Source organism: Rosa chinensis, chromosome 6, assembly GCF_002994745.2.
Source record: "Rosa chinensis cultivar Old Blush chromosome 6, RchiOBHm-V2, whole genome shotgun sequence".
Classification (NCBI taxonomy): domain Eukaryota; kingdom Viridiplantae; phylum Streptophyta; class Magnoliopsida; order Rosales; family Rosaceae; genus Rosa; species Rosa chinensis.
In genome coordinates this window covers 24,727,289-24,742,359 of record NC_037093.1, presented here as the reverse complement: position 1 = coordinate 24,742,359, position 15,071 = coordinate 24,727,289, and the positions used below count along the sequence as shown (strand labels likewise).

At 37.9% G+C, this 15,071-nt stretch overlaps 1 protein-coding gene across 1 annotated transcript; it reads left to right on the top strand.

The window, feature by feature from the left end:
* Nucleotides 1–6,671: 6,671 nt before the first annotated feature.
* On the top strand, nucleotides 6,672–7,325 carry LOC112171106. The gene has a single exon (XM_024308340.1). The coding sequence runs from the start codon at nucleotides 6,672–6,674 to the stop codon at nucleotides 7,323–7,325; it is 654 nt and encodes a 217-aa protein (XP_024164108.1).
* Nucleotides 7,326–15,071: the final 7,746 nt, after the last annotated feature.

Genomic DNA, 15,071 nt, shown 5'->3' with positions numbered 1-15,071 from the left:
TTTTCCATCTAACAAATTTCATTGTTGTTATGTATTGCTAACATTTGCTAAAGCTAGACTTCCCAGTACTAATGTGTGCTGATTCTGAACCTCTTCTTAGTACAAGAAATCAAGAAATTGAAATTGAATGGAGCATTGCACTGCCTCTGACATACCCCTATTTTTTTTTCCTTTCTGTTTCCACTTAAAAAAGTAAACAAACTGAATTGACATCATTGGTGGTTTAGGTGTTCATATTCTTGATAAACTTCAAGCTAGGTATAACTTTTAATGAGTAATATGTGTTATGATAAAAATATTTTTCTTTTCATAATACAAATTATGCCATAATTGGCTCCCACTCGATTAGCAAAGTCAATTTGGAACCTACAACTCATTTAAGATCTATAGGCTTGACCAACATATAGAAATGCAATTTATTTTGATATATTTAACAAGAAATTAAAGGGAGCATGTACCTCTCCGATTGACTAGATTGTCACAATAGGTCATTCCTCCATTAATTTTTTTTTTCATATATATTTTTTTCATTTACTATCTTTATTTACTTAAGTAAAGTAACTAAAATTGACGTGATTTGTTTGTTCAAATTCTTGATAATTTCTGAGTTTCCACTTTCTAGAATTTTTTTTACCTTTCTCTCTACTCCGTCTCACCCACAGGCTCACCACAATATCAACCATCAAAGTCGGAGTAGAAAAGAGAAGAGGACGAATTGGTGTGGGTTTGTTTTGGATTCCCTGATTTTGAGTTTTTCTTTTCCTCAAACATCTCAAAACTTTTGTGGTTGTTGATTGAGTGAAATAGAAAGAGAGCGAAGAGCATGTAGAGCAGACTGGAGAATGAGCAAACCATCTCGCAGTTGTGGCTGTTGTTGATTGATTGAGACAGAAAGATGATCGAAACTGGAGTACAGCAGACCGGAGATTGAGCCAAGGAGAAGATGAGGGATTTGGTGATTGATACTTAGTTTTTAGGGTAAGTTCAGGTAATTTCAATTTTGATTGATATTTAGAAAAATCAAAATTATGAATTTAGCAATTTTTTTGGAGGATAGGATAGTGTGTAAAAATAGATATGTTGTTTACTTAGAGCCAGTCAAATTTGTTCAATGTCTGGTTTGTATGCCACGATTTTTTTTTTTTTTTTTGGAAAGGGATTTGGAATCCAGCCTAACTGGGAGGCTCAGCCCCACGCCCGGTTTCATTTATTGAAACTAGAAACTGCTCACACCCTCTGGGTGTGGAAAAGTGGGTGGTTATCAGTTTAAAAATGGGTAGTTAATATATATTTTTATTGTTTTAGTGTTTTGACGATTATGTCCTGTAGAATGAAAATTGTGCTTTGTTTTTTAATATTTTAAGGGTATTTTAGTACATTTTTTTAGTTTTGGCTAACAAAGCCTGTTCTATTAATATTAGTATAGATAGTAGTAAAATTTTGCATCGCGAGCTACATTTGGATTATAACGAGCATCCTCATAGAGAACATCCTGAATAATAGCAGGTGTCTCATCTAACCAAATATCATCAACATACGATAAACTAGCAAGGTGTGCTAAACGATTTGCAACATCATTTGCTTCACGGTAGACATGCCTACACTGTAAAGATCTTATACCATGCATATAATGCTTACAATCGTCTAAAATCCTCCCCACAGTCGACAAATCAGTAACAACACACATCACTAGTTAGAGAATTTACCAATAATGAGCAATCTGACTCCAAATCAACCTCAATCCAACCTTGATGAATGGCTAACAATAGGCCAGCCCGGCAAGCTTCAACCTCCATTTGAAATGCAGAACCTGCGTGAGAGAAAGGCCTTGCCAAAGCTGCCACAAATCTCCCATGCTCGTCTCTAACGATTACCCTAACTCCACCTTGCCCAGACTCATCTTGAAAAGCTCCATCGATATTTAATTTCAGCAGCCCACTAGGGGGACACCTCCAACGTTCCTTAGGACGTTGTTTTTTCACCAAGCTACTTTGATACAGCCTATGGTATTCCTCCAAAGTAGTACTTGCCTAGCTCACCATGTGCATGGGGTTCCCCACCTCTCCGCAATATATTATTCCTTTCCATCCAAATAATACATAAACTGACAACAAACAAATCAACTTATGGCTTACCAAGTGCAGAGATCACTTCTTGCATCCATTCAAATAAATTATTGCCGCAGAAGCTTCTAGGTTTCAAATTGAGGCCACCTGCTCTCCAGAAACACTCTAGAGCTTTACAGTACTTGTAGATACGCAAGTCAGATTTGATGGTGGTTTGGCAGAAAAGACAATTAGGATTTTCAATGTGCACTCTTTTTGACAATGCAGCGTGCGTGCGTAGGCAAGATGCCACGCATCAATCACCATGCAAATGTTCTAATTTTAGGAGGAACATTAGCCCTCCAAACTGCTTTCCAATGCCATACTAGAGGGGATGACGACGATGCTCTATCAGTTATGCCTTCAGTATTACATGCAACTCGGTATCCACTTTTAACGCTGTACACCCTTTTTTTTTTTTTCTTTTTTTTTCTTTTTTTATCAAAGTGACACATCTAATGATCATCAATCTATCGCAAACTTAATGGAATACCCAAAATCAAATCGCTCTCCATCTTAGTGAATAGTTCGTCAACCAATGGCTCAATCCACTCACTGTTCTCCACATCGATGAGATTTGCAACTCTCCACTCAGAGGTCCCCTCCATTGGCTGTGAAAAGGGTCTGTAGGAATAAGGCAAAGGAAGCCAAGGATCCCTTCATATATTAGCCCTAGTTCCGCTGCCAATTTGATATCTCATTCCTTTTTCAAGTACTTCTCTGCCCGCAAGTATACTATGTCAAGTGAAGGACATGTTTTTCATAGGGGAAGCATGTAGAAAGTCAGAATTTGGGTAATACCTCACCTTGAAGACTCTGGCTGCCAAGGAATCCGGGTTTGTTAGGAGCCTCCAGCCTTGCTTCGCCAAGAGAGACAGGTTAAATAACATCAAATTTCGAAACCCTAGCCCCCCTTCCTCCTTAGAAGCACATAGCGTTTCCCAAGCAACCCAATGAATTTTGTGAGCCTCCCCCTTATCTCCCCACCAAAACCTAGCCATGAGTTGGTGCATGTCACGACACAATTGCTTTGGGATTTCAAAACAACTCATCACATAGGTTGGGATAGATTTGATGACCGATTTGAGAAGTACTTCCTTCCCCGCTGCACATAGGTTAGGAAGCCAAATGCGTCAATTTCGGAGTAGCTGACGTCCATAGGCAAACCCAAATATTTTTCATGTTTATCCACCCGTAGGACTCCCAACAAATCAGCAAGAAATAGAACTCTTCTTTAAGTTATTGAATTTAAGCAGATAAGCATTACTAAATAAATAGTTACTGAATTCATGCTGTGTTGGGTTCATGTGTCAATTCTATTTTCCGTTTTGAATGCTTGATATTGTCAATTGTAGCTTTGCAGGAAGATCATAATAGGAAGTTGCTATACAAAGCTGCTAGAACTTTTGGATTGTATAAAGTGCTCAACTGTTGGGTGTTTTATGCTTATGTAAGGTAACTTTCTTTCCTTATTTTGTTATGTTATTTAATAAGCACTCTTTTCCTTATCTATAACTATCATCAACACCAAGAAAGGGCTGAGAGTAGAAAATGTTGAAATTCAAACTCGATCTGGAAGTCTTAACTAAGACACACATTACTAAAATGATTAGGTCCATTTACATATGCATAACATTTCAATTGTGCAAGCCAATAAGGTGATTAGATGATCAAGAGAATAAACATTTCATATCCCTATCCTATAAATATATATATATATATATATATATATATATATATATACATACACACACACAGATCTTATCCAGAGTAAGGTCTCGCTCTGAAATTTTAGAGCGAGGTTAGGGTTTAGGGTCACTTTTCGGTCGCATAACCACATCTCGACCGTTCAGTTTTTAGGTATTAATGCATAGATTATCTCTGCAAAATTTCAGCCAAATTGATGGTCGTTAAGGCATTGATAACTACCTTAAAGCTAGTATGGTTCAGGTTGGACAAATTCAGTTCGTCCATTGGTTTAAGCGAGTTAGAAACCTTAAAGATCATCAATTTGGCTGAAATTTTGCAGAGATGATCTATACATTAGTATCTAAAAACTGAATGGTCGATATGTGGATATGCGACCGAAAAGTGACCCTAAACCCTAACCTCGGCTCTAGATATGATATATATATATATATATATATATTTATATATTCAACATATTACAATCTGCATGTCAATAATGAAGTATCAACCTTGTGACTCAATTTACAAAATCCTTGCCTCTCTTTGGACATAGGATCATTGGAAGTATAGTTGGGCTTCCTGTAATATGATTTACTCCTTTTTCATGGACGTAAATTTTATTGCAAAAGATTGATAGAAAAACCATATTATGAAATTTTATTAGTTTTCTCACCAACTTACTAAAAAGAGTTAAAACATCCTAGGAAATTATGTACCTAAAAACAAATACTTTGTTACAGCTGGTTTAGCTCAGGTGGCACCTAAACTAAATTTCTATTATTACTCATGCCCTTTTCCTTTCTGATTTATTAAGTACTATGGGAAATTCTACGGTACCTGTATGTATGTGATACACTCATTTACAGATCTGACAACAATTTTGTTGTTATTGTGGTAAATAGAGTTATTTTTTGTGTAATTTTAGTTCTATTACAGGTAATTACTCCACTTACGATATTTTTATAAGTTTATGAACAAATTGTTGTCGATGTAGATACTTGGTTCAATTATATGTAAATGTGTAAAACATCATCCCATTGGTCCACTCACTCTACTTCAATACGTTGATAGAAGAGCAAATAGGTTGCTAAGACAACTAAGGGAGAAGCTTCCTAAAGCAAAGATGGGTGATGCACCAAGGCCATTGAAGGACTAAACCGTTCCTACTTTCACAAATCATCCAAGTTACATTGTCTTGCCACCATGTGCTCATGCCTTTTCTATTATGCCAAGTACCTTGCAACTTCTACCGACTTTTGATGGTGGCTTCACCAGTGATCCATTTAGGCACATCAAGCTATTCAATGAAGTTTGCTCAACGGTCCAACTAAATGGTATTGATGAAGACAACCTTAGGCTAAAGCTTTTTCCCTTCTCATTGAAGGATAAGGCTAAAGATTGGTTGTACAAGATTCCAGCGGCAAGTATCAACTCATGGGATGACATGAAGGCCGCATTCCTCAAGAAGTACTTTCCACCATCAAAGAGCAATGCATTAAGGAATTTACTTATTACTTTTCAAGAGTTCCCATCGGAGTTGTTCCATGAGTCTTGGGAGAGATTCAAAGATATGGAGCAAAATTGTCCTAATCATGGTGTCAAGAAGTGGTTGCTATTGAGCACTTTCTACAATGGGTCAAGCTAAGATACCAAGAAAAGAATTGACAATGCTTGTCAAGGGAGCTTCATGGAGAAGAATGAGATTGAAGCGGAAAGTGTTCTTGACTCATTAGCCGAGTCATCCCAACTCTATGATAATCAAAGTGATAGAAGACCGGTGAAAGAAGCCAATGTGATTTTGAAGGATCAACAAAGAAGAGGAGGTATGTATGGGATGGATCCACCTAACACTCAAATGCAAATTGAGTTGAAGAGGATTGAGGCTAACATGAATAAGAAGCTAGACTTGATTCTTAATGCTCAAGGAAATCGGGAGTAACTCCAACCTATGTCAAACAAGATGGTTGAGCAAGTGTGCTTAATTTGTGAGAGTGATCAACATGAGACAATGTTTTGTCCAAGAGGATGTGCACTTCAAGTTGATATGGAGCAATGCAACCAAGTTGGTTTCCAGCCAAGGCTAAGAAATGATCCATATAGTAACACCTACAATCCCGGATGGAGAAACCAACCAAACTTTGGGTGGGGAGGCAATCAAAATCAAGATCAAGGGTTTGGCAATAGTGAGCACGGCCAAGGTTTTCAAAGGTCAAGCTCCTCCAACTACAACATTCAAGGAGCTAACAATCAATACCAAAGGGCACCTTATTAACCTCCACCTCAAGCACAACCTATTGTACCATCTCAAGAGTCATTAAAAAATCCTAGCGTGGAAGATATGTTGATGAGTGTCTTTGTAGAGAACAAGGGTACTTAAGCAAAGCAAGATGAGAAGATCAATGTCCTTCACCAAAGCATGAGCAAGCTTGAGATACAAATGGGGCAACTAGCCCAAGAGTTAAGCCAAATGAAGCAAGGTGTGTTTCCAAGCCAAGTGGTCAACAATCCAAGGCATAAAGCCAAGGCCATCGCTATTTTGAGAAGTGGAAGGCAAGTTGAGAATAATGTGTACATGCCCACTAATGAAGAAGTTGTAACTCCGAGAGAGCTACCGGGTTTTGAAAGGAGATCAAAGCATGAGCAAGTTGTGTTGGACTATATGAAGGACAATGTGAGGTATTGAAGAACAACTTAAATTTCAAGGCCAACTATGAAAAAGAAGTGTCCAATGATCATCCAATTGAGAGACCATTCCAAAGAGGTATCACTTTTAATCCTCCTTTGAAGATTTTGCAAGAAGAAGAAGTATCTCTCCCTTACCCTCAAGCTCTATGACAACAAGAGAAAAAACTAAAGAAAGAGATCCAATTAAGAGAGATGATTGATTTGTTCAAGAAGGTTCATATAAACATCCCACTCCTTGAAGCCGTGAAGACAATCCCATCTTATGCTAAGTTCTTGAAGGAGATGTGCATGAAGAAGAAGAAGTTCAAAGAACATGAGCAAATGGCTCTTTGTGAAGAAGTGAGTGCTATCATTCAAAGAAAGCTTCCACCAAAGCTCAAAGATCTGGGAAGCTTCACTATTCCAAGCAAGATTGGAGAAACTACTTTTGACAAGTGCTTGATGGATCTTGGGGTGAGTATCAATTTAATGCCCTATTCGTCTTTGAAGAAGCTTGGTCTTGAAGGAGTTTTGAAACCAACTTCAATCACTCTCCAATTGGCGGATAGAAGCATGAGGTATCCTAGAGGTATCTTGGAGAATGTGCTTATCAATGTAGCAAAGTTTGTGATACTGGCGGATTTTATAGTCTTAGACATGGAGGAAGCCCCCATGGTTGGCAATGAGCTTCCTATCATCTTTGGAAGAGCTTTCATGGCCACCGCCGGTGTCAAGATCAATGTGAAGAAAGGCACCATGAGCATGAAAGTACTTGGAGACAAAATCAAGTTCCAAATCTTTCCTCCCTTTCAAATTTCGGATGACATGAATGAATACTATTTTTTTGGTTACTATGGAGAGGCGTAAAGGGAGATGAGAAAAGTAAGAAAGAAGCTTGCGCACCCCTTCTGGTCTTACCATGTTCACAAGGCTTTGAGTCACTCCTCACCCCCATCAAGAAGAAGAAACAAATTTGAGGATTGCTCAAAGGAGCACTTGTTGACATGTGAGCTTGCTTTGGAAGTTCAAAGAAGGTGAACAAGGGAGATGGTTGTCTCAAGAAGCCCCCTTGAACGAATCAAGGGTCAACGGACCGGCAAGATGTCCTGAAAACAAAGCCCTACTTGGAGGTAGCCATGCTCTTGATGCAAGATGAAGGAGAAAGAAAACTCTTGGAATAGCACAAAGATGACAAGCTTGATGGCAAGGCTTCGGTATTGTTTGTTGGTGATTGGAGGTGTTTATAATAAAGATCATGGTCTTCAAGGGAGAGTTTCTCTTAATCCTTTACTTGCATCTTTCATTTTCATGTTTACTTAGTTTGTTTGTAGTGTTAAAAGTTTAAGTTTTGTGAGTGAATTTGAAAAAACAAAGCAAATGATCGATCTCTTGTTTAGAGTCACAGAGAGTTTTGAAATCAGAAAAGATCGATCTTCACTTCCAAACGATCGATCTCAAGCCCCCCAAAAGAAAAAAGAAAAAAACGATCGATAAAAAAAAACAAAAAAATTGTTAAAGAAAAAAAAATCTGTTTTATTTTGTAACCCCTAATGTTTTTAGGAGAGAGTTCATTGTAGTTGAACCTTCATGATGCTTTTAGCCACTCTTTTTGAAACTTTTTATGGCTAAACATGTGTTCATTCACTTTCATATTCATGATGCATGTTGGTATATTTGTTTTCTTCTTCACCTTAATGTTTGAATAATGTTGGGTTTGATGTTGATTTTTGATGGAGAATTTCTTGCTCAATGATGATATTTGACACTATTGGAGTTGGATTGCAAAGCCCTTGCCTTGTTGGTTATATGTTGGTGCCTTGCTTGGAATTCATGGTCTTCACGGGGGAGAAATTTCTAACTTACTCTTGTCAATTTTTTTTTTTCAATTTGTGATTATTTAGTTGGTTTTTGTTTTATAAATAGCTTGTTTCTTTCTTTCATACTTGGACTTTTCATTGAAAGTGCTTTCAAGAAAATACTTTGTAACGTTGGGGACATTGTTAAGTTCAAGTGTGGGGGGAGTTATGTTAGTGTTTAGTATTAAATTGAAGAAAAAAAAAGTTTTTAGTTTATTATTTTCTAGTACTTTTTGTGTTTATTTTAGGTTCCTTCCAACACCAATGATGAACTTGAGCTTAATATAAATGTGGGCTAGAAAGCATGTTTGGGTCTTATGAGCTTTATTTTTCAAAATAAATCATTATGGATCAAGTGTTTGATTTCATTTATATCCATATTTGTCATGTCAATATATTGAGCTAGAGAAGCATAGTGAGATTTGAGCTTAATTGAAGTGCATGCATCCTTATAAGTACTAATTTCTTCATGAGTGAACATCTCATTTGCTTTGCATCTCTAGAACTTGCTTCATATCTTTCGAAACTCTTTGTCTCAATTTTACATCTTGAAAATGATTTAGGTAACTAGGAATCCACCATGGCCAAATGAGTATGTCCCAAAAAGATTCAATATCCTTAGATGCTATTTTGAGCCTTTATGTTAGCCTTTCAATTCTTCACACCATAAATGTAAACCCTTAACTTAAACACTTGCCTTACCCTTTCAAGTTTTCTTAATGAGCAATATGAGATTCTTTATGTCATGATGATGCTAAAAGAAACAAGTTTGGGGGTACTTGGAAAAGAATAAGTGTAGAGGTGTTCTTCGTTTTGCAATTTTACTTGATGAAAAAAAAAAAACAAACAAACAAAAACAAAAATTGTAGTATCAAGAAGAAAAAAAAAAGAAAAAGAAAAAAAAGAAACAAAAGAAAATCTCAAAAAAATGTTATTTCAATTCAATAATGAGTTTTTGTTCATGTTTGGGGGAGTGGTGAGAAAGTGGAAATTTTGAGCATCTTTAGTTCTTAATCTCAAAGATGATGAAGTAGGGGACAATGTGAGACTCCTCATAGATGATCTCAAGCATCATCCCCAATACTTCTGAAATGACAAATAGTACAATCAAGTTATGCGGCTTTAGATCCCAATAAGAGAAGTGGAATTCAGGGGTCGGGGTTGGGTTAATACTACCAACCCCAAAGCCAACGCATGTATCTCGGACCAGCCTAACACCTTCCTTCAAATCACTCTCTCCGATGATGACAGGAAAACCAGTAGAGTTCTGCCCGTCGACGATGACAGTGATCTCTTCGGCGATAGAGAGAGATGGATCTCGCTGGCGCTCGCCCCCTTACACAACAGTACTCGCTGAGATCTTCCCCCTGGCGGCAGCTCCTGCTAGCCCTTTCCCCTGTAGACAGTAGTACTCGCTGAGATATGCCCGTCGGCGGCGGCGACAGGGAGAGACAGATCCCGCTGGTCTTTACCCCCGTAGATAGCAGTACTCGCTGTGATCTGCACGTCGGCGGCGGTGACGGAGAGAGATGGATCCCGCTGGCCCTCACCTCCGACGGAGCTACCAAGTGAGCTCTTTCTGCTTCGGACGAAGGCGACGGCGCTATCCGGGGCCATGGAAATACGTCTCTCTGAGATCGAGTGAAATCCTATTACAAAACGATTCAGGCAGTGTTTGGGTTAGAGCAAGGAATTTCAAGGTGAAATGACGATGAGGTGATATGAGCTTGAAGTGAAGGAGGTTATGAGAGTAGCACCAATTTGTATAAATTATTGCCTTCGAGTGTTGAGGATTAGGCTTTATTAGGCGATTTTGAGGATTCAGGATCTTTCGTTCATAAGTTCTGTCAGGAATTTGTGGGGCCGAGGGAGAATCCTAGTTTTATATATTTTATGTATCAGGATATCTCACTTTCCTTAAGTGATCATGCGACTTCAGTCTTCAGCCATTGAGCTTGAACTCAAAAGTAGCGGAGGTCCACATTATATTATATTATTGATGAGAGTGGGAATAGAAAAAAAAAATTTCTTAATCTCAAAAGGATTGTTGCTGATTAAGTTACTTGAAATTTGTTTTTCTATTCCACTTCATTTTTTTAACCCCCTCACCCTAAGCCTCATTACATCCAATAAAAGTCCTTTTTCATCCAAGATGTGATTTTGTTGATAAGTGGAGATAAGATTGAAGAGCAAGCATATTGCGGTATTGCATGAGATTGTTTTGAGTGTAGAATACTTAACCCATAAACACTTGTGTGAATAATAGAGTGAATATCTTGTGAGTTTATGGTTAACATGGTTTGACATGCATTCTCAATTTTGGTACATTGAAATGACAAATTAGAGACATATTACACATTTCAAAACGCAAGCATTTGATTCATGATCCATGAAGTTTTAAGACCAAACTTGATCCATGCCCTATCTATATTGCATGTGTTCTTTGAGGAAATTGTTTGTCGAATTTGGGTTAGTTTGCTTGAGGACAATCAAAGTTCAAGTTTGGGGGTATTTGTTGGATCATAATTCATATACATATTTGTGTCCTAAAACATGGAAATTACTTGTTCTAAAGTCCAATTTAATGTTGACTAATCCAATTCCATGTTTTGTAGAAAATCTTGACAAGAGGAGAAAAAAATGAAATTTCGGCAAATTTTCCGTGCACCACCACTTTTGGTGGCACAAGAGGCGGCACACCACCACTCACGGTGGTGCCATGTATTTTCCGACCACATTCATGGAGGAGCAAGGAGGATGAGTACCATAGCATCTATTCTATTACATCCATTCACCATCATTCTATCTCAACCAAATTCCAACCATTTTGGTTCCAATTCAACCAAACACTCTCTATTACCCAAAAGTCCATCATCATTAACACTCCAATATCTAACATGTTTTAGGCTTAATCACCATCTCTCACTCATAATTTCCTACTCCAACCTACACCATCACTCCCATGCCATTTTCCCTTGATTTTGGGATTTATTAACACTTTTCTACTCCACCTCCATGGTTCTTGCAAGTTGTGAGCTGCTCCCTTTTGCTTCTCAACATCATTTTCACACCTCTCTCTCCATCTATTTAAGCACCCATTCTCTCAAGGAAGGAGGCATCACCACACTTAGCCACTACATCTTTTTCTCTCTCTATTCTCTACACAATCCACCACCATCTCCTCCATAAAACCTCCATCTCCACCACTTCATTTCCCAACTACATCCCTACTCATAATATCTTACATATACCAAGCATCATCATCATCTCAAGTCTTGAAGAAGGAGTTCGAGGAAGAAGTTAGAGCACAAGAGGAGCCACCACATCATCTCTATGATAAAGTTTCCATGATCAACCACTTCATCATCCTTCACTTGTGATCATCTCTAGTCATTTCTAAACTTTATTCTTTGATAGCTTAATGTTTTCCATTATGTTTATGCTAGTTTATGCAGATATGTGTGAGTAGTCTATTGTTGGGGTTAGAGTTAAAAGCCCTAGTCAAACTTGTAATGAATTGATGTTTGAATCTTATTTGATGCAATTTCCATGATCATCTTCACATGCTAATTCAAGAAGTGAATGCTTGTATTTGAATCTAGTTAATTTGAATACTTTGCATTTTTGAGGACATGCCATTTTTGACATTGTGATAAGGAAAAGGAAATCTTTCCCTATTGTCTCCCGTTGTTGCCCTTTCATTGCATATATACTTCCTGCTCTTTTTTATTGAGCGGCCTCTATAAATTGCATTCACGACTATGATCTATAAAATGCAAAAGGAGGTGTTGACTAGCTCTTTTGTGATCTGTGTTTAGGTGGCTTGCTTATCTGGATTAGTTCTGATGGAATATCCCATAGGGATGAGAAAGTGTTCATGTTTGCTTCAGAGAGGAATATTCCCATTGTCATTCTCAATTCAGATGAGATCAATTTACAATGATGATCATATAACAACATATTTTCAAGTACTTTTGTTAGTTTCGATTTTAGAGTATTTTCAAAGCAGATGGTTTTGGTTATTTGGCCCAGCTACTTATAATGTCCAAGACACTAATGATTATGCTAGCTATAAATTTTTTTTTGCAGTTTATAAGCCAACATGTGTCTTCACTAATAAATATCACAGCATAAGTAGGCAAATGAAATCAGTTTTTGGCAAACTCAAACCAAATTTGTGTCTCTGTGTTTGACAATGTATCCATTCTCTTTTTCTCTCTTAGTAACTTTGTCATGCTACTGTTTTAGTACAACTAAATCTAGGTTGTTTAGTTTACAATTGGTAAATTTCTGCTTTTCAATTGTTTCTCAAGTATTTGGAGTCTTCATTATTCAGTGTAAGATAGGTGATAATGACCTTTCAGTGACATTTACGTTTGTTTAGGTACCTGTAAAGTATTTGATTGAACTTGAAAGGAAATTGTGAAGACCAGGTATGTTAAAATAGTTTCACTTGAACTGTTGAATTCCATGAATTCTTACCTTTTGTGTTCGATTTTATTGTTACTTAGATCAAAGTATTGTTAATGATTGTTCATTCCATGTCTATAATTGTATATGAGAGTTTTCATTACCTAAGCTGTTCGTTTGTTTAAGTGATAATAATACCAGATTCGTGAGATGACACATCTTTAAGGCTTTATGTTTGATGTTGTTGCATAAGTGTTTGTGATATTAGCAGACAACCATTGTTTTTGTTTGTTGCTCATTGTCGAGTTTTATATTTGTTTACTTACATTTTTGTTTTTTTAGTTTCCTGTGAGTTCAACATTTAAAGTTGTAATATGGCCTACAATATGATCATATAAGAAAGGGTTAAATAATGTTTACTCCCTGAACTTTCAAAAAAAAAAACACTTCAGTCCCTCGCCTTTAAATTTGATACGTTTACTCCCTCATCTCTCAATTTCAGACCAATAGGTCCATCCGTTAAGATTTGACGTTAAATCAAGGGTAAAAATGTCTTTTTCCTCTCATCTCTCTCTCTCTCTCTCTCTCTCTCTCTCTCTCTCTCTCTCTCTCTCTCTCCATAAACAAATTCCCAATTTTTTTTTTTGGTCTGATCCACCTCGGTAAGTTCGATGTTCCTTGTCTTCTTCTTCCTTTCAGCTCTCTCTACTCCAGATACCTCCCTCCATCCCTTTCTCCTTCAAGTCTGAGACTTGTCTAATCTCAACAACATGTCATCCCTGTCAATTCCTGCCAGCAACAAACCACTACCTTGATTCCTTTCTGACCATACTCTGCACCTCCTCCTTGGATTGCAGATACGTTGAGTCAGATCGGATACGCCGAGTCAGACCGAGTGGAACCGCCAGCAGCCAAGCTCTCCGGTAAAGCCAGCCGTTCATTTCGGTAGGTCAACATGGGGTAAGGATCCGCCTTGGATTGTCTAGGAGATCCATTCGGCGGTGGAGGTTGCGGACTCTTCGGATCTGGAGCATTTGTCGGCTTGATTGACGATGAAACTCCGGTGCTGCTGGTTGTGTAGGGTTTCGAGATGGACCCGGTTGTCTATCATTATCTGATGGTGGGGTGTGCGAGGAATTCGGATTGGGATGGGGTGTTTCGGCGGCAGCGTCGTGGTCGACGATGAGAGGGACGGCGGAGAACTGGTGGGGGAAGTTGGTGAGCTTGATTTTGCAGAAGCAGGGAGAGGAGGTTTTGAGTTTTTCATTTTCTGTAGAACTTGTTATGAGCTTGAGGCAGTGAGGCTAATTTTGTTTGAGTGATGATGGGTTGCTTAGTAGTGAATTGCAGAAACAGAGGAGTATAGAATTGGATGGGGAAATGAGTAGGAAGAGAGTGAAGGGAGCAATGAAATTGAAATTCAAAATTGGGAGCTCCAAAATATGAAATTGATGAAATCAATTTGATGATAGCAGTGTTGGCTGAAATGGAGTCGAGGGGTCGAATCCTAGGCCGAACGAGGGAGGTCAGAGATGGAGATTGGAGAGAACTATGGGGATGGGTTACTGGAGTTATATATTGGTTTTGGTAGAAAGAGAGAAAGGTAAGAAAAAGGGGGGGGGGGGGGGGTATAGGAAGTGTTGGAGGTAGTGGCGGCAAGGGGAGTGTCGGAGGGGAATAGGCTTCTCCAGACAGCCCCGCTGATGCCTACGCCGACGATGTTGTTGAGATTGGACAAGTCTTAGACTTGAAGGAGAAGGGGAAGGTTGCAGAGGAGATGGAGGGAGGTATTTGGAATAGAGAGAGCAGAAAGAAGGAAGAAGAAGAGATTAAAAAAAAAAGGTTAAATACTGGTTACTAACTTTCAGGGAAAAAAACAGTTCAGTCCCTGCCTTTTCAATTTCACACGTTTACTCCCTCATATCTCAATTTTGGACCAATAGGTCCAATTTGTTATTCTCCGACCAAAAATGTCTATTCTACCATCAAATTTTTTAATTAATTAATTAATTTTTTTATAAGATTTTTTTCTCTTTTGTTTTGTTTTGTTTTTTTTTTCTTTTTTGATTGAGCAGATGAAGAGAGGTTTTGTGTTTCGGATTGATTTGGTCGCTTTAGAAATTTTGATTTTGAAGGAGAAGAGAGGTGGAAGAAGAAGAGATAAACAGAAAAGGAAAAAAAAAGATAAAATAAATAAATTAAGAAAAAGAAAAAAGATGAACTGAGAGTATAATAGACATTTTAATAGAGTTTTTTGACGGAATGGACCTATTGGTTCAAAATTGAGAGATGAAGGAGTAAACGTGTGAAATTGAAAAGGCAGGGACTGAACTGTTTTTTCCCTAAA

Excerpts from the sequence above, each read along its gene's own strand:
- LOC112171106 (XM_024308340.1), top strand. The coding sequence starts at position 6,672 with ATGATTGATTTGTTCAAGAAGGTTCATATAAACATCCCACTCCTTGAA.